Source organism: Pecten maximus, chromosome 13 (genome assembly GCF_902652985.1).
Source record: "Pecten maximus chromosome 13, xPecMax1.1, whole genome shotgun sequence".
In the NCBI taxonomy this organism is placed as follows: domain Eukaryota; kingdom Metazoa; phylum Mollusca; class Bivalvia; order Pectinida; family Pectinidae; genus Pecten; species Pecten maximus.
In genome coordinates this window covers 29,369,178-29,386,884 of record NC_047027.1, presented here as the reverse complement: position 1 = coordinate 29,386,884, position 17,707 = coordinate 29,369,178, and the positions used below count along the sequence as shown (strand labels likewise).

General features: G+C 35.7%; 1 protein-coding gene across 1 annotated transcript; it reads right to left on the bottom strand.

Moving 5' to 3' along the window:
- Nucleotides 1–39: 39 nt before the first annotated feature.
- On the bottom strand, nt 40–15,811 carry LOC117340634 (intercellular adhesion molecule 5-like). Its single transcript, XM_033902398.1, has 8 exons — nt 15,720–15,811; nt 14,136–14,486; nt 9,514–9,777; nt 8,681–8,941; nt 8,041–8,304; nt 7,269–7,532; nt 946–1,209; nt 40–308 (listed from the first exon to the last, which is right to left on the bottom strand). The coding sequence occupies exons 1-8, from the start codon at nt 15,796–15,798 to the stop codon at nt 40–42; spliced, it is 2,016 nt and encodes a 671-aa protein (XP_033758289.1). The 5' UTR covers nt 15,799–15,811.
- Between the last annotated feature and the right edge of the window lie 1,896 nt (nt 15,812–17,707).

Sequence of the window (17,707 nt, the reverse complement as noted above, 5' to 3'; positions counted from 1 at the left end):
CTCCCCACAATACATGTGTCGAAAATGTATAACCAGAAACTAACATTTCACAGTAACATTTATCACTTTAGTCGACTCCCCTCCATCATTCCATGCAGTACACCTGTACGTCCCGTGTTCTGATCTGTCTAGTTGTCTCAGTGACAACACAGGTGAGACAGTAAAGTTGGTGTTGTCCGGTCGTGTCCAGACAAAGATACATCCAGGTCTACAGTCCGCTGTACAGGTGATGTCCGGTAACGTGTCACCCTCTGTCCTGGTATACTTGGTCTCCTGTGGTGATAATACGAGCGAGGAACCAGGACCATCTGAATACATACAAGTCTTAGAGTTGGTATTTTCTATATGTAAATCATTTTTCGCAATTACCACTCGATTGCTTTTCTCATTTTCAATGACTACCTTCGCTGAAATTTCAAAGGTGATATAACTTGGATATTGTCAATATGATAAATGTAATCACTGTAACCAAAACTGCATTTTCCTCTGCAATTTGCATTTACTACCAGTTGAAACGCGTTGACCAGCCTATAGAAAATGGACCATAATGCTTTTGTAAAAGTATCGTTATTGCGATGAGGCCATGAAGATTCCGGGATGAATGCAATGGTTTCTTATGCGGTAGCAGTATCGACATGACATGTATTTGTATGACTCACTAAAGCGGCACTGCTATCTGTTGGAATTACATTCATATTATTGCATTACGCGTATTCTATATCTGGTTTTATTTAACATAGTTCTGCCGTGATACCTGTAATCACACAAAAGAAATTATATCTGTGTGAATAATAATTTCCTGATACACATATATAACAATTAGTCATTGTATACATGGACTTGCTATTATTAACAAGAATCTGTCCCAACAATATCAAAATGTAAATTCGTAACGACTACGGCAGAATTACCGAATGTACGATACAAAAGGACAATCTTACTTACACTGCACTGTAATACTGATTGTTATTATGGACGCCCCGACAACATTCCTAGCAGTACACCTGTACGTCCCGTGTTCTGATCTGTCCAGTTGTCCCAGTGACAACACCGGTGAGACAGTATAGTTGGTGTTGTCCGGTCGTGTCCAGACAAAGGTACAGCCAGGTCTACAGTCCGCTGTACAGGTGATGTCCGGTAACGTGTCACCCTCTGTCCTGGTGTAGATAGAATCCGGCGGAGACAGAGCTATGGAGGTACCGGGACCATCTACAATAATGTCGATACCCAGTATTAAATAGTCCATACTTTTCGTTTTTAAGAAGTGAGAAGGTGTGGATTAAGTGAAAGAAAGATGAATAAACATGGGATGAATTTTTCACAGGGTACAAATACAATACAACTGTATCACTACTTCCATTGTTATTATACATATATCGGCAAGATAATTGCAAGGAAATAGTCTCGGTCAATTAAGACGATCTCCCCTAAATAAAGATCGCATCTAGCAGGTGGTGTTTTTGAAAGCTAACCTATGTAAGCAATGACGCTGTATGTATCCCGTAAATACAAATGCTGCGCGCATTTGCTTATGCAACATAAATGATAAGGACGGACCTTATCCAATGTCTTCGGTGTTAATGCGTGCCATTGTTGGGAAATATGAACCAAAAGCACTTTGAATCATAAATGGTACGCAAAGTAGCAGATGAATACACAAGTGCGTCAGCTGTTGAATTTTGGTGCTTGGATTTGAATTTAAATGCATCGTTACATACATTTCCTGTCAATTTTATCATTGTTTACATGTAAATTTTACTCTGCTCGCCTGATATACTGGTAATTTGCATGGATAAAACTACTAAATAAGATTTAGTAAAAGTATGAAGCATTCGATTTTTACAAACCATAATTGTATGTTTCTGTACAGATTTCGTAAAAACATCATGAGAAAACCATATAACATGCTATTTCATAAGTTTCGTCGTTCCCTAGCATTTTTGGAAAGTAGAATTCGGGATATGAAAAATCTACTCTTAAAGAAAATTACAATTATGTTATAATACTGAAAACGAAAAAAGGTCGAATTGGTTATTGTTGTTCACTTAGATTTAAGTATTGATGTGTTCACTTATATTAGAATTGTATAGCAACAAAAAAAAAAAAAAAAAAAAAAAGATTTTACTGTTGAAAAAACGTATCAAATAACTCTGAATTGCGAAAATATGCTCGTTGCTGATTAATATGAATACTATGCTCATGGGATTTAAGTATCTGTTAACTAAAATTTTACCAATGGAGATGTTAGCAAGGAAAATCCTATACTGGTTAGTCTTTAAATGTTAGTAAGTTTAAATGACACAATATGTATGTTTGAATTTGTATTACAGTGTGGAATATAGGTACTTACAGTAGACGGCGATACTGACGTCATCACCCCTCGCACTCCCGTACTCATTACTGGCCGTACACCTGTACACGCCCCCCTGACCACGCTGTATGTTGGTGAGTTGGAGACCTGACCCTGTTGTATAGGATTGTCCATCCTTTGTCCAACTGTAGGTACAGGCCGGGTTACAGACAGCAGAACACGTGATGGTGGGGATAGTCTGTCCCTCTGTAGGAGTGTAGGTCACAGTTGGTGGAGTCAGTCTTACAGTTGACGGTCCGTCTGAAATGAATGGTCGGAAATAATTTAACCGAAGAACGCACAGCAGAGTGTTAATAATCACTGGTATGGACCAGTTCACCACTTTCGTATTTTACGAGTCTATAGAAGGTAATTTTAATACTCCACAATATATCAAAGCCCCACGACAGTTTACATGAAATCGTTTCATAAATCCTGGCTACATCATCTGTAGTTGTTCGTCGATCTAAACATCTAAAACTCTGATTGCCCGCTTGTATTTCATTAAGATGCCTTCCGGTCAAAGACGTTAACTGGCATAACCTACAGAACATTTCAGAGAAAACTGTTCTTTATTTCATAGCAATGTCACATTGTTGGCAGCATTTACGCCTTAAACCAAGACGCGAAGTCCAAACATTTGTCTATTACAGAAATATTTTGTGTTTTGTTTTTCCCCGACCATATTTTACTACAGCTACAGTCCCGATGACCTATACACTGGCTCTCGCAAAACTGCATAAACTTTAATACACAGTATATAAACAATTGTCCAATCCAATTAACACCAAAAAATTAAACAATGTCCTGACAATAATAGGTTAAAGACCTAACGTTATAATACTGAGTGACCCGTCGTGTTGACCTTCGATTAACAGACGAGTTTATATCTGTAGATGGAAAATAGGTATACTGTATATTGGTGTGTGCTACTGTTTAAAATAAAGTCTGGGACTTTCTATATTGGCGAATCAAATGACAATAAATACGTCGGAAAGCACAGGTATGACTGCAACGAGTTCGAAGTAAATATACACAACTGTATCAGAATAAACACACGAGTGGATACCAATAGGATGCATTGCTAATTACATGTACCTACACTGCATACTAATGCGTGTACTTTTAGTTGATTCTCGGTCAACATTCCGAGAAGTGCACATGGTGGTGAGTGTGTTCTTATTTGTCCCAGTTGTAATACAGCAATAATAACCATGGTTAAGTAAGTAACGACTAAGGAATAGTTCTGAAGATACAAAAGTAAACAATGCAAACTTTACTTACACTGTATGATAACAGTTATTATTGTCGTCGATTCCCCGACAACGTTCCTAGCAGTACACCTGTACGTCCCGTGTTCTGATCTGTCCAGTTGTCCCAGTGACAACACAGGTGAGACAGTAAAGTTGGTGTTGTCCGGTCGTGTCCAGAAAAAGGTACAGCCAGTTCTACAGTCCGCTGTACAGGTGATGTCCGGTAACGTGTCCCCCTCGGTCGTGGTGTAGGTAGTGTCGGACGGGGACAGAGCTATGGAGGTACCGGGACCGTCTACAATTAATGTCGATACCCAGTATTAGATAGTCCATACTTTTCGTTTCTTGTTTTAGGAAGTGAGAAGGCGTGGATTAAGTGAAAAAAATATGAATAAACATGGGAGTGAAATTTTCACTGGGTACAAATACAATACAAGATAATTGCATAGGGAATAGCCTCGGCCATTTAAGACAATCTCACCTAAATAATTATATATTACATCTAGCACGTGGTGATTTTGAAAAGCAAACCTATGTAAGCAATGACGCGGTATTTATCCTGTATATACAGCATATATAATAAGGACAGACCTTATATCAAATGTCTTCAGTGTTAAAGCGTGCCATTGTTTGGGAATCTGAACAAAAAGCATTTTGAATCATAGATGTTACGCAAAGTATCAGATGAATTGAGTCAGCTGTTGCATTTTGGTGCTTGCATTTCAATGCGTCGTTAGATTTTATAATTGTTTACATGTGAGTTTTGCTCTGCTCCGCTGATATACTGGTAACTTAAAACCTGCTGAGACGCAATCAGCTTTTGTATGGATAAAACTACTGGATGAGATTTAGTAAAAATATGAGGCATTCGATATTTTACAAATCATAGCTATCAATTTGTATGTTTCCACAAAGATATCGTAAGACCAAAATGAAAAAAAAAGCCTTTACATGAAGCATCCTATTTCATACAAAGTATCGCCGCTTCCTAGCATTTTTGCTAGTGGAAAATAGAATCCGGGAGATGGGAAGCTGTTTTTCATTGAAAGCAATCATCTACTCTCAAAGACCCACAAATGCAATTATGACATACTACTGAAAAACAAACAAAAGAATTCGAGCTGGGAATTGTATTTCATTTAAATTTAAGGATTGATGTATAAACTAATATTAAATTATAGTAACAAAAAAAATTGCTGTTATAAAACACTGGCGTATCAAATAACGTTGCTGATTAATTGTGAATAATATGCTTATAAGGATTTAAGTATCTGGTAACTAACATGTTAAGTAATGGAGATGTTGGAAAAGAGAAAACCTGTATTAATGAGTGTTAAAATGTAAGTGAGTTTATATGATACACTATGCATGTTTAAATTATTATTACAATGTGGAATATATATACGTACAATAGACGGTGATATTGACGTCAGCGCCTGTTCCACTCCCGTACTCATTACTGGCCGTACACCTGTACACGCCCCACTGACCACGCTGTATGTTGGTGGGTTGGAGACCTGATCCTGTTATATAGGATTGACGATCCTTTGTCCAGCTGTAGGTACAGGCCGGGTTACAGTCAGCAGAACACGTGATGGTGGGGATAGTCTGTCCCTCTGTAGGAGTGTAGTTCACAGTTGTTGGAGTCAGACTTACGGTAGACGGCCCGTCTGAAAGGTAAGGATTTAATTGACGAACGCACAGCATGGTCTCCAAAACAGCTAGTATGGCCCTGTTCATCACTATCGTATTTTCGAGTCTATAGAAGCTAAGTCATTAAAAATGAGATTACTCTAAAATATATTATAGCCTTACGGCAATATGCATTATATCTTTTTATAAATTTTGGCTATATCATCTGTAGTTTTTCGTCCATCCTAACCGATAAAAAATGCCCTCTTGATTTCCATTTGGATGCCTTCTACCAACGACTTTAATTGGCATAACCTACAGAATATTTCGGAGACGACCGTTCTTTATTTGATATAAATATCACATTGTCTGCAGCATTTGCGCCTAAAAATAAGAAGCGCAGTCCAAATATCTGTCTATTGAAGCAAGTCTTTGTGTTTTTGTTTTCACCTACCATAGTTGACTTGGCTACAGTGGTGATGACCTATACACTGGCTCTTGCAAAACTGCGTAAACTTTAATCCACAGTATACAAACCGTCTAATTAACACCAAACAATATGAAAATGTCATGACAATAATAGGTTAAAGACCTAACGTTATAATACCGCCAGAGTGACCTGTTGTGTTGACCTTCGATTAACAGACGAGTTTATATCTATAGATGGAAAATAGATATACTATATATAGGTGTGTGCTACTGTTTAAGGGTCATCTATCTAGCAGAATAATGTTGAATTTCAAACACGAATAAACATCTTAAAATAGTCATGTAATATACCAAAATGTTTGTGTGGACATGTAGTGTCTTAAAATCACAAAAAATTTGCTGTAAATGCTAACAATGTCTTATATAGAATTACTTTGTGGTAAGTTGTAGTATGGAATAATTCTAAGTCACAAAAATAACCAAATCTGAAAAATAGCCCTGCTGTCATGCTCACAAGTGTCCATTGCACAGGGTAGGAGCATTTGTTTGACCGGATTTGACTTTATGTACGTATAAACACATATTTTGTTTTGACCTCGAAATGCAAATGGCGGCTGTGGATGATATTACACAAATATGGCATAAAGGGAGGCATTTCAGCCATTAAAAATGCTCCTATATCATACTTTTAAGACATCTGATTATAGTAAGAATGCACCGTTTTAAGACAAATTGTCAAACTGATGAGTTTTGGGCCTTTTTCAGAAATATATATCTTTTACCCCAAACTCAACGGATGAACATTTTTCCTAAAAACAGTCTTCCTGCCATGTCTAAAGTTCTCTATAATATGAGCATTTTGTGTGATATTATTCACAACCGCCATTTGCATTTCAAGGTCTAAATAAAATCAGTGTTAATACATATCATAAAGTCCAATCTAGTCAAACCAATGCTCCTATTTTGTGCTTTAGACCCTTGTTAGCAAAACTCCATGACTGTTTTGCACAATAAATACAATACAAATGAGTTAAATATGTCCCACTGAAACATGCATTTTTCTCATGTTTTGTTGAAATTTACGAACTACTGAACAAATTAAATGTCAACAGCAAGGCCCACAGTTTGACATGATGCATATCAAAATTTTATCAAGTTACTTCTATTAAATTGCACCCTAGTAGGGATGTATAGCCTTGCAAAATATCAACTGTTTTGGCTGGATTTGCTGTTTAGATGCACCTTAAAATGGTGTCTGGGACTTTCTATATTGACGAATCAAATGACACACGATACATTGCAAAGTAGGCCTACAGGTATGAGTGTAACGAGTTCGAAGTAAACATATACAACTGCATCAGAATAAACACACGAGTGGATAACAATAGAATGCATTGCTAATTAAATGTACCTACACTGCATACTAATGCGTGTACTTTTAACTGATTCTCCGTCAACATTCCAAGAAGACACATGTACGTCATGTGTTCTAATTAGTTTATTTGTCCCAGTGACAATACAGCAATAATAACCATGGTTAAGTAAGTAACGAGTAAGGAATAGTTCTGAAGATATAAGAATTAGACTATGCAAATTTCACTTACACTGTATCAAGACACTTGTGGGACTAATCGACTCGCGGACAACATTCCAAGCAGTACACCTGTACGTCCCGGGTTCTGATCTGTCCAGCTGTCCCAGTGACAACACAGGTGAGACAGTAAAGTTGGTGTTGTCCGGTCGTGTCCAGACAAATGTACAGCCAGGTCTACAATCCGCTGTACAGGTGATGTCCGGTAACGTGTCCCCCTCTGTCCTGGTGTAGGTAGTGTCGGGCGGAGACAAAGCTATGGAGGTACCGGGGCCGTCTACAGTGTATTAATGTTACAATTTAAATGTTTCGCACAGTAGTGTATGATGTTATAAGTACCTGATGTTATATTAAATATAAATGATTAATGTCAACCTATATCAATATAACATAAACACGATGTGCATATACCATAGTTTATTTCAGTTCTCTTTTTCTGAACTAGCGTTCTGAACAACAAAAACACAAATCACAGAATAGAAAACATCATTAGACCATAACTTCTATCGCTGTATGTTCATGATGTAAAATATATCACAAAGGCGTATTATATCATAAAGTATACACATTAATGCACACACAGCTTGACACATCTAAAATAAACATGATCTACGTCATCAGAATTATTCCGCAAATCAGTAATCATGTTATCTTTTGTTGTGATTAACGTCTTTGTATCTGACTCAATTACACTGTATGGTAATACTGTTTATTATAGATACTTACACTGTACGGTAACACTGATCATTATAGTCGACTCCCCGACAACATTCCTAGCTACTTACACTGTACGGTAACACTGGTCAATACAGTCGACTCCCCGACAACATTTCTAGCAGTACATCTGTACGTCCCGTGTTCTGATCTGTCTAGTTGTCCCAGTGACAACACAGATGAGACAGTAAAGTTGGTGTTGTCCGGTCGTGTCCAGACATAGGTACAGCCAGGTCTACAGTCCGCTGTACAGGTGATGTCCGGTAACGTGTCCCCCTCTGTCCTGCTGTAGATAGTGTCGGGCGGGGACAGAGCTATGGAGGTACCGGGGCCGTCTGTAATGATTATATATAACCCCTATCAAAATATAACTTATGTCAGACCCTTCTCTCTGTATAAACCTTGCAATGAGAACCATTCACATATCCTTGTTTAGGCAGTGTCTAGCGAGACAGATATATGGTGGTACGTCAATATGGAATGTATATGTTAATTATATATACTCAAAACAATGAAACATATTAAAATGTGATAATATGATAATATCGATACTTACCTACAATTTATACCAATTAGGAATTGTGAAGGATGTAAAATCCCATAATCCATTATTGATCAGTATCTGTAACAGTTAATATTTGTTTTCCACTGTTTACTTGATGACCTAGTAATTGGAGTTGAAACATTTCCAATGAAAAAGTAAATACGTACAATCTACAATGACGTTGACATTGACGCTGACGTCACTCCCGTACCCATTACTGGCCGTACACCTGTACACGCCCCCCTGACCACGCTGTATGTTGGTGAGTTGGAGACCTGACCCTGTTGTATAGGACTGTCCATCCTTTGTCCAGCTGTAGGTACAGACCGGGTTACAGTCAGCAGAACACGTGATGGTGGGGATAGTCTGTCCCTCTGTAGGAGTGTAGGTCACAGTTGGTGGAGTCAGACTTACGGTGGATGGTCCGTCTGGAATGAACCGAAAGACAAAAAGAGAAGCATTCGACCTATTGTGTACATTTATGAAAACCTATGCATTTATTGTTATGTACTTTTTTTTCTTTTCATTTCACCCCTCATTCTCACGAACACGGAAATACTGTATTTCATATTGTGTTATTGGAAAAAGTTCGATGAAAACTATCAGCGGTCCGAGATGTATTCTCTTAGTAAGAAAGCTGTGTTAATAGCCCCTCTTAAATGTTTAAATGCTCGTTTTGATTAAATTCATCAATACACAAACTTATTTTCCATGTGTCTGATATGGGGACTCAGTGATACTTTCCGTGTATAAAATAAGTCTACTCTTCTTATTATGTAAGTTTTTGTAAGTCGGCACGGCGTTGTAACAAAAATGTCGAGATTTAGATGCAAAAAATATGTAATATCAAACGGATTTCAAATCAAATCAAATCATTTGGAGCAAAATCCCTTAATCAAGAACATGTCCTTGATTCGATTGAAGTTAAATAAGCTTTAAGCAAGGACGGCAAAAAAGATTTAGAAGATATTTGATTTTCATATATATGCATTATACATACACTGTACAGTAACACTTGTTGTCATAGTCGACTCCCCGACAACGTTCCTAGCAATACACCTGTACGTCCCGTGTTCTGATCTGTCCAGTTGTCCCAGTGACAACACAGGTGAGACAGTAAAGTTGATGTTGTCCGGTCGTGTCCAGACAAAGGTACAGCCAGGTCTACAGTCCGCTGTACAGGTGATGTCCGGTAACGTGTCCCCCTCTGTCCTGGTGTAGGTAGTGTCCGACGGGGACAGAGTTATGGAGGTGCCGGGGCCGTCTGTGAAAGGTAATTTTCAAGCGACCCTTTTTATTACAAGCTTACATTTGGCACGGATATTATAGACTGTAAAGATAACATTATCCAGCGAGCTGTAAAATAACACTATAAGTATTTGTGAACAAACAGTCCCCGAAAGTATGTATAAACAAATAAAAAATGTTTGGGAACAGTTTTCATATGCGCTTCATACATATTTTATCTATTATCCATGTTTGGCTCCTATGCCATTTTAACAATCTGTTTAGCCAATTCCATTTAATTCATATATCAATACTTAAGCTGTCTTAAATGTTAAGCAGGTTTGAAAATGTATCATCTACTACACTTAACGCAATTAAATTAATAAAAAAGTCGGTAGGCAATCACCAAACTCTTCATGATTTAAATGTCAAAACATTATATATTGTAGAAATCTTTAAGCGTTTCACTATACATGTAATCATATAAAATATTGAACATAGACGTTTGTGGGAAATGTGTTTAAAAAACAAAGGAAATAAAAACGGTATATAATGAGAACGGTTAATATTACGATTAAAGTGAGAAATAGAAGTAATCCGAATTACATTGCTAATTGTTGAAAAAGAGAGAAAAAAACAATGTAAGCATTTTTGCCACGTTTTCTAACGGGCCATTTCTAACAGAGCACATGCTACTTGATTGCTTAACAATTAGGTGTACAAATTTCAGAACGTTACGAGCTTGAAGTGCATGTATGTCCGTGTGCAGACGATAGATAGCCGAGGGGTGTCGAAAGGATTTACTTGGATTTCTTTCGGCATACACGAGTTAGTATGATTAATTTATGTCTGTCGATTATATCACAGTCGTGGAAATATGAACTGAGCCGTTTTGTCAGGAATTTTAGAGGTATGAAGTGATTATGTATCAGTTTATATATACATATATAATAATGTTTTCTACTTTACATGTTCTCATTTTTATTATATCAAATCTTCAATAAAATATGTGAATATATACACGAAAATCTACATGGACTGTATTAACTATACTGTATTAAATACTATATACGGTATCTACTATATACGGTATCTACTATATACGGTATCTTTTACATCACACTGCATCTACTGCCATATACTGTATCTACATGTACTACTATAGGCTATATCTACTTCTATATACTGTATCCACTACTATATACTTTATCTACTGTATACTGTATCTACTACTATAGGCTGTATCTACTATATACTGTATCTACTATATACTATATCTACTAATATATACTGTATCTACTACTATAGGCTGTATCTACTATATACTATATCTACTACTATATACTGTATCTACTACTATAGGCTGTATCTACTATATACTGTATATACAATGTACTACTATAGGCTGTATCTACTTCTATATACTGTATCTACTGTATACTGTATCTACTATTATATACTGTATCTAATACTATATACTGTATCTACTGTATACTGTATTTATATACTGTATCTAGTAATATATACTGTATATACTATATATACTGTATCTATTACTATATATTGTATCTACTATATACTATATCTACTATATATACTGTATCTACTACTATATACTGTATCTAATATTATATACTGTATCTACTATATACTGTATCTTTAAGCATTGAACTGTTACCAAATGGTAGTATACAGTCGATATGAATACAATTTGGGTGACAGATAAATAGAATGTCGCCCGTTAGGGCGACATGAAATATGTATCTGTCACCCAAATTGTATTCATATCGACTGTATACTACCATTTGGTAACAGTTCAATGCTTATATTTACATTCATAATTTTATTTTATTTACTGTAGCTTAAGACGCTTTTAAATTTGCCGCTTCTCCTATCACTGGCGTCATCAAGTTTAAATACCGGAACAGTCGAAAATTCCAGAATGAATAATATAGTCCCGCATGTCGTTATCAATAGCAATCACGTGAAATGTTTTTTGCACAATTTGGCTTTATATTATATTCATAAACTTTTGTAGATATCTTCAAATTGTTCACAATTGCATAATTTCTGATTGTTTAAAAATAAAGCCGTTTTTCGGCGCATGATATACGGTTAACATTTAGAAGTGATGCGGCGTTGAATGGGTCTGCACAGGACAGACTCGATTCCTCGGAAACACTAATGTTTCTATCGACTGGATTTACGTTATTTTAAGAAGAGCATCATCTCTTAAACTCTAAATAAACGTCGTCTTGATAGTAGGCGAAAACGATTCCAAGGATAATTCATTAGAAACAGAATCCAGTCTAACCGGTCACATCAGTGTCGCTAACTTAGCAGACGATGTTCAACTTCACAGGGGCTCGATTTTGGAGTAAGGAAGGCCTTTGACATCAGTGAATATCCACATAACTATAATTCAGTATGCATACACAACCAGATTCCATGTCGATACTGCCGATTTTTCGAAAGATTTAAAAAAAAAAATGCTGGACTTTAAATGTTGTCGTGTCTAGCATTTCTGACAATTCGACGAGCCCCTGTGTGACGACAGTGACAATTTGATTACTTCCTATAGATTAGGAATAGAGCTTATAATAATTTTGTGTCGAGTCGGTCGACTTCATTTTTTCTATTAATGAATTTTACTCTCATTTTTTGTGATGGTTTATGTACATGTAGATAAATGCTAGCATTCGAAATATCTCCTGGCCGAATGTAACTGGGGACCATTGTTTTGACCAGCAGCACCTGGGGCTGAATCCCTACTCTGACCGAATCACTGTAAATTGTAGTATACAGTCTCATGAATACAATTTGGTTTACTAACGACATTTAGGCAAATGCAACACGGAATGTAAATATACTACTATATACTGTATCTACTATATACTGTATCTACTACTATATACTGTATCTACTATATACTGTATCTACTATATACTGTATCTAATATATAATGTATCTACTATGTACTGTATCTACTACTATATCCTGTATTTACTACTATATACTGTATCTAATACTATATACTCTATCTAGTACTCTATACTGTATCTACTACTATATACTGTATCAAATATATATTGTATCTACTATTTACTGTATCTACTATATACTGTATCTACTATATACTGTATCTACTACTATATACTGTATCTACTATATACTGTATCTACTACTATATACTGTATCTACTATATACTGTATCTACTATATACTATATATCTACTATATACTGTATCTACTATATCCTGTATCTACTATATACTGTATCTACTTCTATATACTGTATCTACTTCTATATACTGTATCTACTACATACTGTATCAACTATATACTATATTTACTACTATATACTATATCAAATATATACTGTATCTACTATATACTGAATGTACTATATACTGTATCTACTATATACTATATCTACTACTAAATACTGTATCTACTTATATATACTGTATCTACTACTATATACTGTATCAACTATATATTATATTTACTACTATATACTGTATATACTACTATGTACTGTATCTACTATATTCTGTATCTACTATATACTGTATCTACTATATACTGTATCTACTACTATATACTGTATCTACTACTATATACTGTATCTACTACTATATTCTGTATTTACTGAATGCTGTATCTACTATATACTGTATCTACTATATACTATATCTACTACTATATACTGTATCTACTATATACTGTATCTACTACTATATACTATATCTACAACTATATACTGTATCTACTATATACTGTATCTACTACTATATACTGTATTTACTATATATACTTTATCTACTGCTATATACTGTATCTACTACTATATACTGTATCTACTACTATATACTGTATCTACTATATAATGTATCTACTACTATATACTATATCTACTGTATATTGTATCTACTATATATTGTATCTACTATATATTGTATCTACTACTATATACTATATTTACTATATACTGTATATACTGTATGCTGCATCTACTATATACTGTATCTACTACTATATACTGTATCTACTGTATACTGTATCTATTGCATACTGTATCTACTATATACTGTATCTACTTCTATATACTGTATCTACTACTATATACTGTATCTACTATATCCTGTATCTACTACTATATACTGTATCTACTATATACTGTATCTACTACTATAAACTGTATCTACTACTATATACTATATCTACTACTATATACTGTATTTACTGAATGCTGTATCTACTACTATATACTGTATTTACTATATTCTGTATTTACTATATACTGTATCTACTATATACTATATCTACAACTATATACTTTTACTAACACATTATAAAACATAAAATCCCCCATTTAATGTATGTGATACTCACCTGCCACGTTTAGTGTATAATCAGCACTCTCCAGACTTGGGTCAGGTAGAATACGTGTACAGTACCACACAGATCCATGGTCTCCCGTCTGTGGCTGTATGATCCACCGGAACACTGTACCAAGGCCTCCAGACGTTACACAGGAACAGACATCCGGTGTACAGGGGACGGCGGGGCTGGCTTTGGAGTTGTAACATTGGTCACCAGCTACTTGTATACCACCTACTGTAGTAGTGACGTTAGGACGGCGGTAAAACTGGACAAGACTGGCCTCATCTGGTACATCACACGTCAGTGTAAACTCAGTCCCAAGGACAGCGTACTCAGACGACCCAGTCAGGGTTACTGCATCTGAACGAATTATCATAGATGGAGTGAAATGTATCGTTTTAAGTCAGAGGAGTACATAATTTCTATACATATGTTGGACGTTCCATATGGTTTTAAATAATTAGGGAGAGATTTCAAAATACCACAAAAGAACCAAGCAAATCGGAGGTTGTTTTTGTTTTGAGTTGACTGTGTAAGAAATAAACTCCACCGTGTTAACCTATCTATATGTATCATAGTCTTGACATTACATATGTGATATATCTATCTGTATGTTATTTTTGATGTATTTTTTTCCAAGAATTGTGATACAAATTATATCAACTTATATCATCACGCTTGCTGGCCCGAATAGAAGCCCGCGAGATGTCTTGCTGTGAAAAGAAACTTGAGTACCATGAAAAAACCAACTTGGCCAAACAGGTGACCTCACACCTTTTCACGCAGCTGAAATCACTATTATCACTCTTCCACATGACCACCTAATTGTTATGTTTATTTCAGAACCAGTTACCTAGTCGCACCTCTGGAAAAATCGTATATTTTCGCTTTCGATTTCAGTAGAAAATATATACAAGTATAATTTTGTTAAAAACATATCTTATGATCCAAATTATTTCCTGTATCTGTACATATTCACGTTTCAACGTTCCATCAAAACGTGTATGTGTACTAATTGACTGGTTTATTAAAATAAACACTCTGCTAACCTTATACCTTGTAAAAACCTACCTATAGTAATTCGCACAAAGGATTTGACGTCTCAACCAATGGTATATTGAATGGCGTTATCACTTATGCATGTGTATGATTATGTCGATGTTATGTTTTATCTAAACTAGACTTAATGGAAAAGTAAAGGATGTTTGTTCATTTTCTTTTTCTCGAAATATATTTATTTAGGTTAAAAGAACGCCGGCTTCTTAACTATTGAATATTACCAATGACACATTTTCTGTATCGTGTAAGGCCTGCTAGGAACCATAAGTGTGTAAATACGGGTATGGACTAGCGTACATTTATACACAGGTAAAAATAGAGATAAGCTAATCACACGAGAAATCTTTGTAAATATTTTATATTTGTACAATTATAAAGAAGACAGTCCCGTAACCACAGGAAGTAGATAAATTGGCCTATAATTGTTCATTTACGGGGTTAGAACGATTACAATGTATTTATCTCATAAAGTTACCATTCTTCTGAAATAAGATACGATAGTTCACAGACAAGTACGAAACAATATATACGTACCTGACGGTGATAGGATTATTAGTGCTACATGCAGAAATATTAACGAATGAAGCTGGATTCCACCGTGAGATGATGGCATGTCGTTTCTGAAGGTAAATAGTAGACGTATAACTGTATACGTACATTCTGTGTGTTAACTTCCTGGTCGATGTGGCCTTATATATCTATAAATAGTTATTCTAGTGTTGACAAAGACTTGCATATCATAAAGCTGTTGTGTTTTGTGTCTCAGTTTGTAAACAAAAGACACACAAACACGCATACCAATACCCACGAGTGTCCTTCCTACACTGACGCCTCCCACTTATTTATTCTACAAACAGTCAATAATATGACAATAATTAACTTTCGATAAACTTATCAAAGTTATATTAGTGTTATTTTTATATCATGTGCAGAACAATCACAACAAAAATTTCATCATTGCACAAAACTGGCATTTTCTGACCGATCATGTGACCATGTCATGTATATCGTACGACTCGTGCGACGTGTGTGATAACACCTGTGTGAAGTTGTAAATAAATAAGTAAATGACGTTGTGATGACGTCATATGATCGTTTTCGTGTAGAAAACTTCTTGTTCAAGTCGAAGCAAGCGAGGCTTATTAGGTTAAAAATTTGAGTGTTTTCGCTGATTTTCTCATAAATAGATATGAGATATGAGATATGTCATAAAAAGAATCTTATACTGGTGTAAATGCAATACAAAATCAATTTAACGAGTTTTCTACCATAATTGCGTTTTTCCACTGAGTAAACGTTCTGAGATTTTGAAAACATACCAGTGGAACTTCGTTAACTCGAAGTCGACGGGACCACGAGAAAACTTCGAGTTATCCGAGTGTTCGAATTAACCGAGTTGTCATTTTTGGTGAAAAGTTTGGTCAATATTTGTCAACATTATATAATCATTATAACTCCGCTCTGCCACTCATCAGTTTAGTGTAGAGACTGGTCAGTACGTGTACATGTATATCGTTTTGTCACTCGTAGTTTGGCGTAGTTTTGCCAATTTACAGTCACGATAAAGTTTCTTTTACTAAGTCAATTCACGATAATTATGTACATATGACATTCATATAGATCTACGTCTTGCTTGCAAAAGGAATAACGATAAAACGGAATTCAACCTCACAACAGTTTATTAACATCACATCAAATAACCGTTTAAATAACACTCATTATATATAAAACGTAACAGAACCATTACCTTACACTGGACATATAAAATACAGTTTGGTATGTCTACTTACGTCTTACCGAAAACTACGCCATTTCCATGTGTATTAACACAGGAAGTTGAGCTACGCATGTGCGTACAAAATGTTACTGTCACTGAGTTGGCGCGTATACTAAAGGACGTAAATTAACCACGAGTATTCAAGATCAATTATCAGCACTAGTAAAGTTAAACAAGGTATTAGATGGAATACCAAATTCTCTCGCTATGTCTGATTTTGACCTGTCTCCCCTCTCTACAGCTAAGATGGCCTGGTACTTCGTCTTAGTTGTATGTGTCGTCATCTTCCTCTTCACGCCGGTCTTCCCCCTATCAATTGATCCAATTATCCCCCCGGGATTACCGGGTCCTTCCTTGGATTACTCAATTGACTTCGACATTCCGAAACGGGTATGAATTTTCAGAGAAACACCCCTTCTTTTATGTCTAAATGACATATGACATCTCCTCAATGCAGAATTACTCTGAACACCTCAGCAGTAATTACGCTATTGTTTCAGTCATTTAACGATTTAATAGGACGCGGCAACTGTTTTATTTCTTCACCTGTAAAAACATTAGCCGAGTACCGACCCCAGGTTGTGATTCTAACTGTGTAGCGTGTCAGAGATTAGTTCCGCTTGAGCGAGCGGGTAGGTGAGTTGACTGTAGTGTGTGTTATTTTCGGCGACCGCCTAAGGAAATTGCTTGATGTATGATTAATCAGTACTTTTAATCACCGAAAGTTGTTATTATACGATTCCAC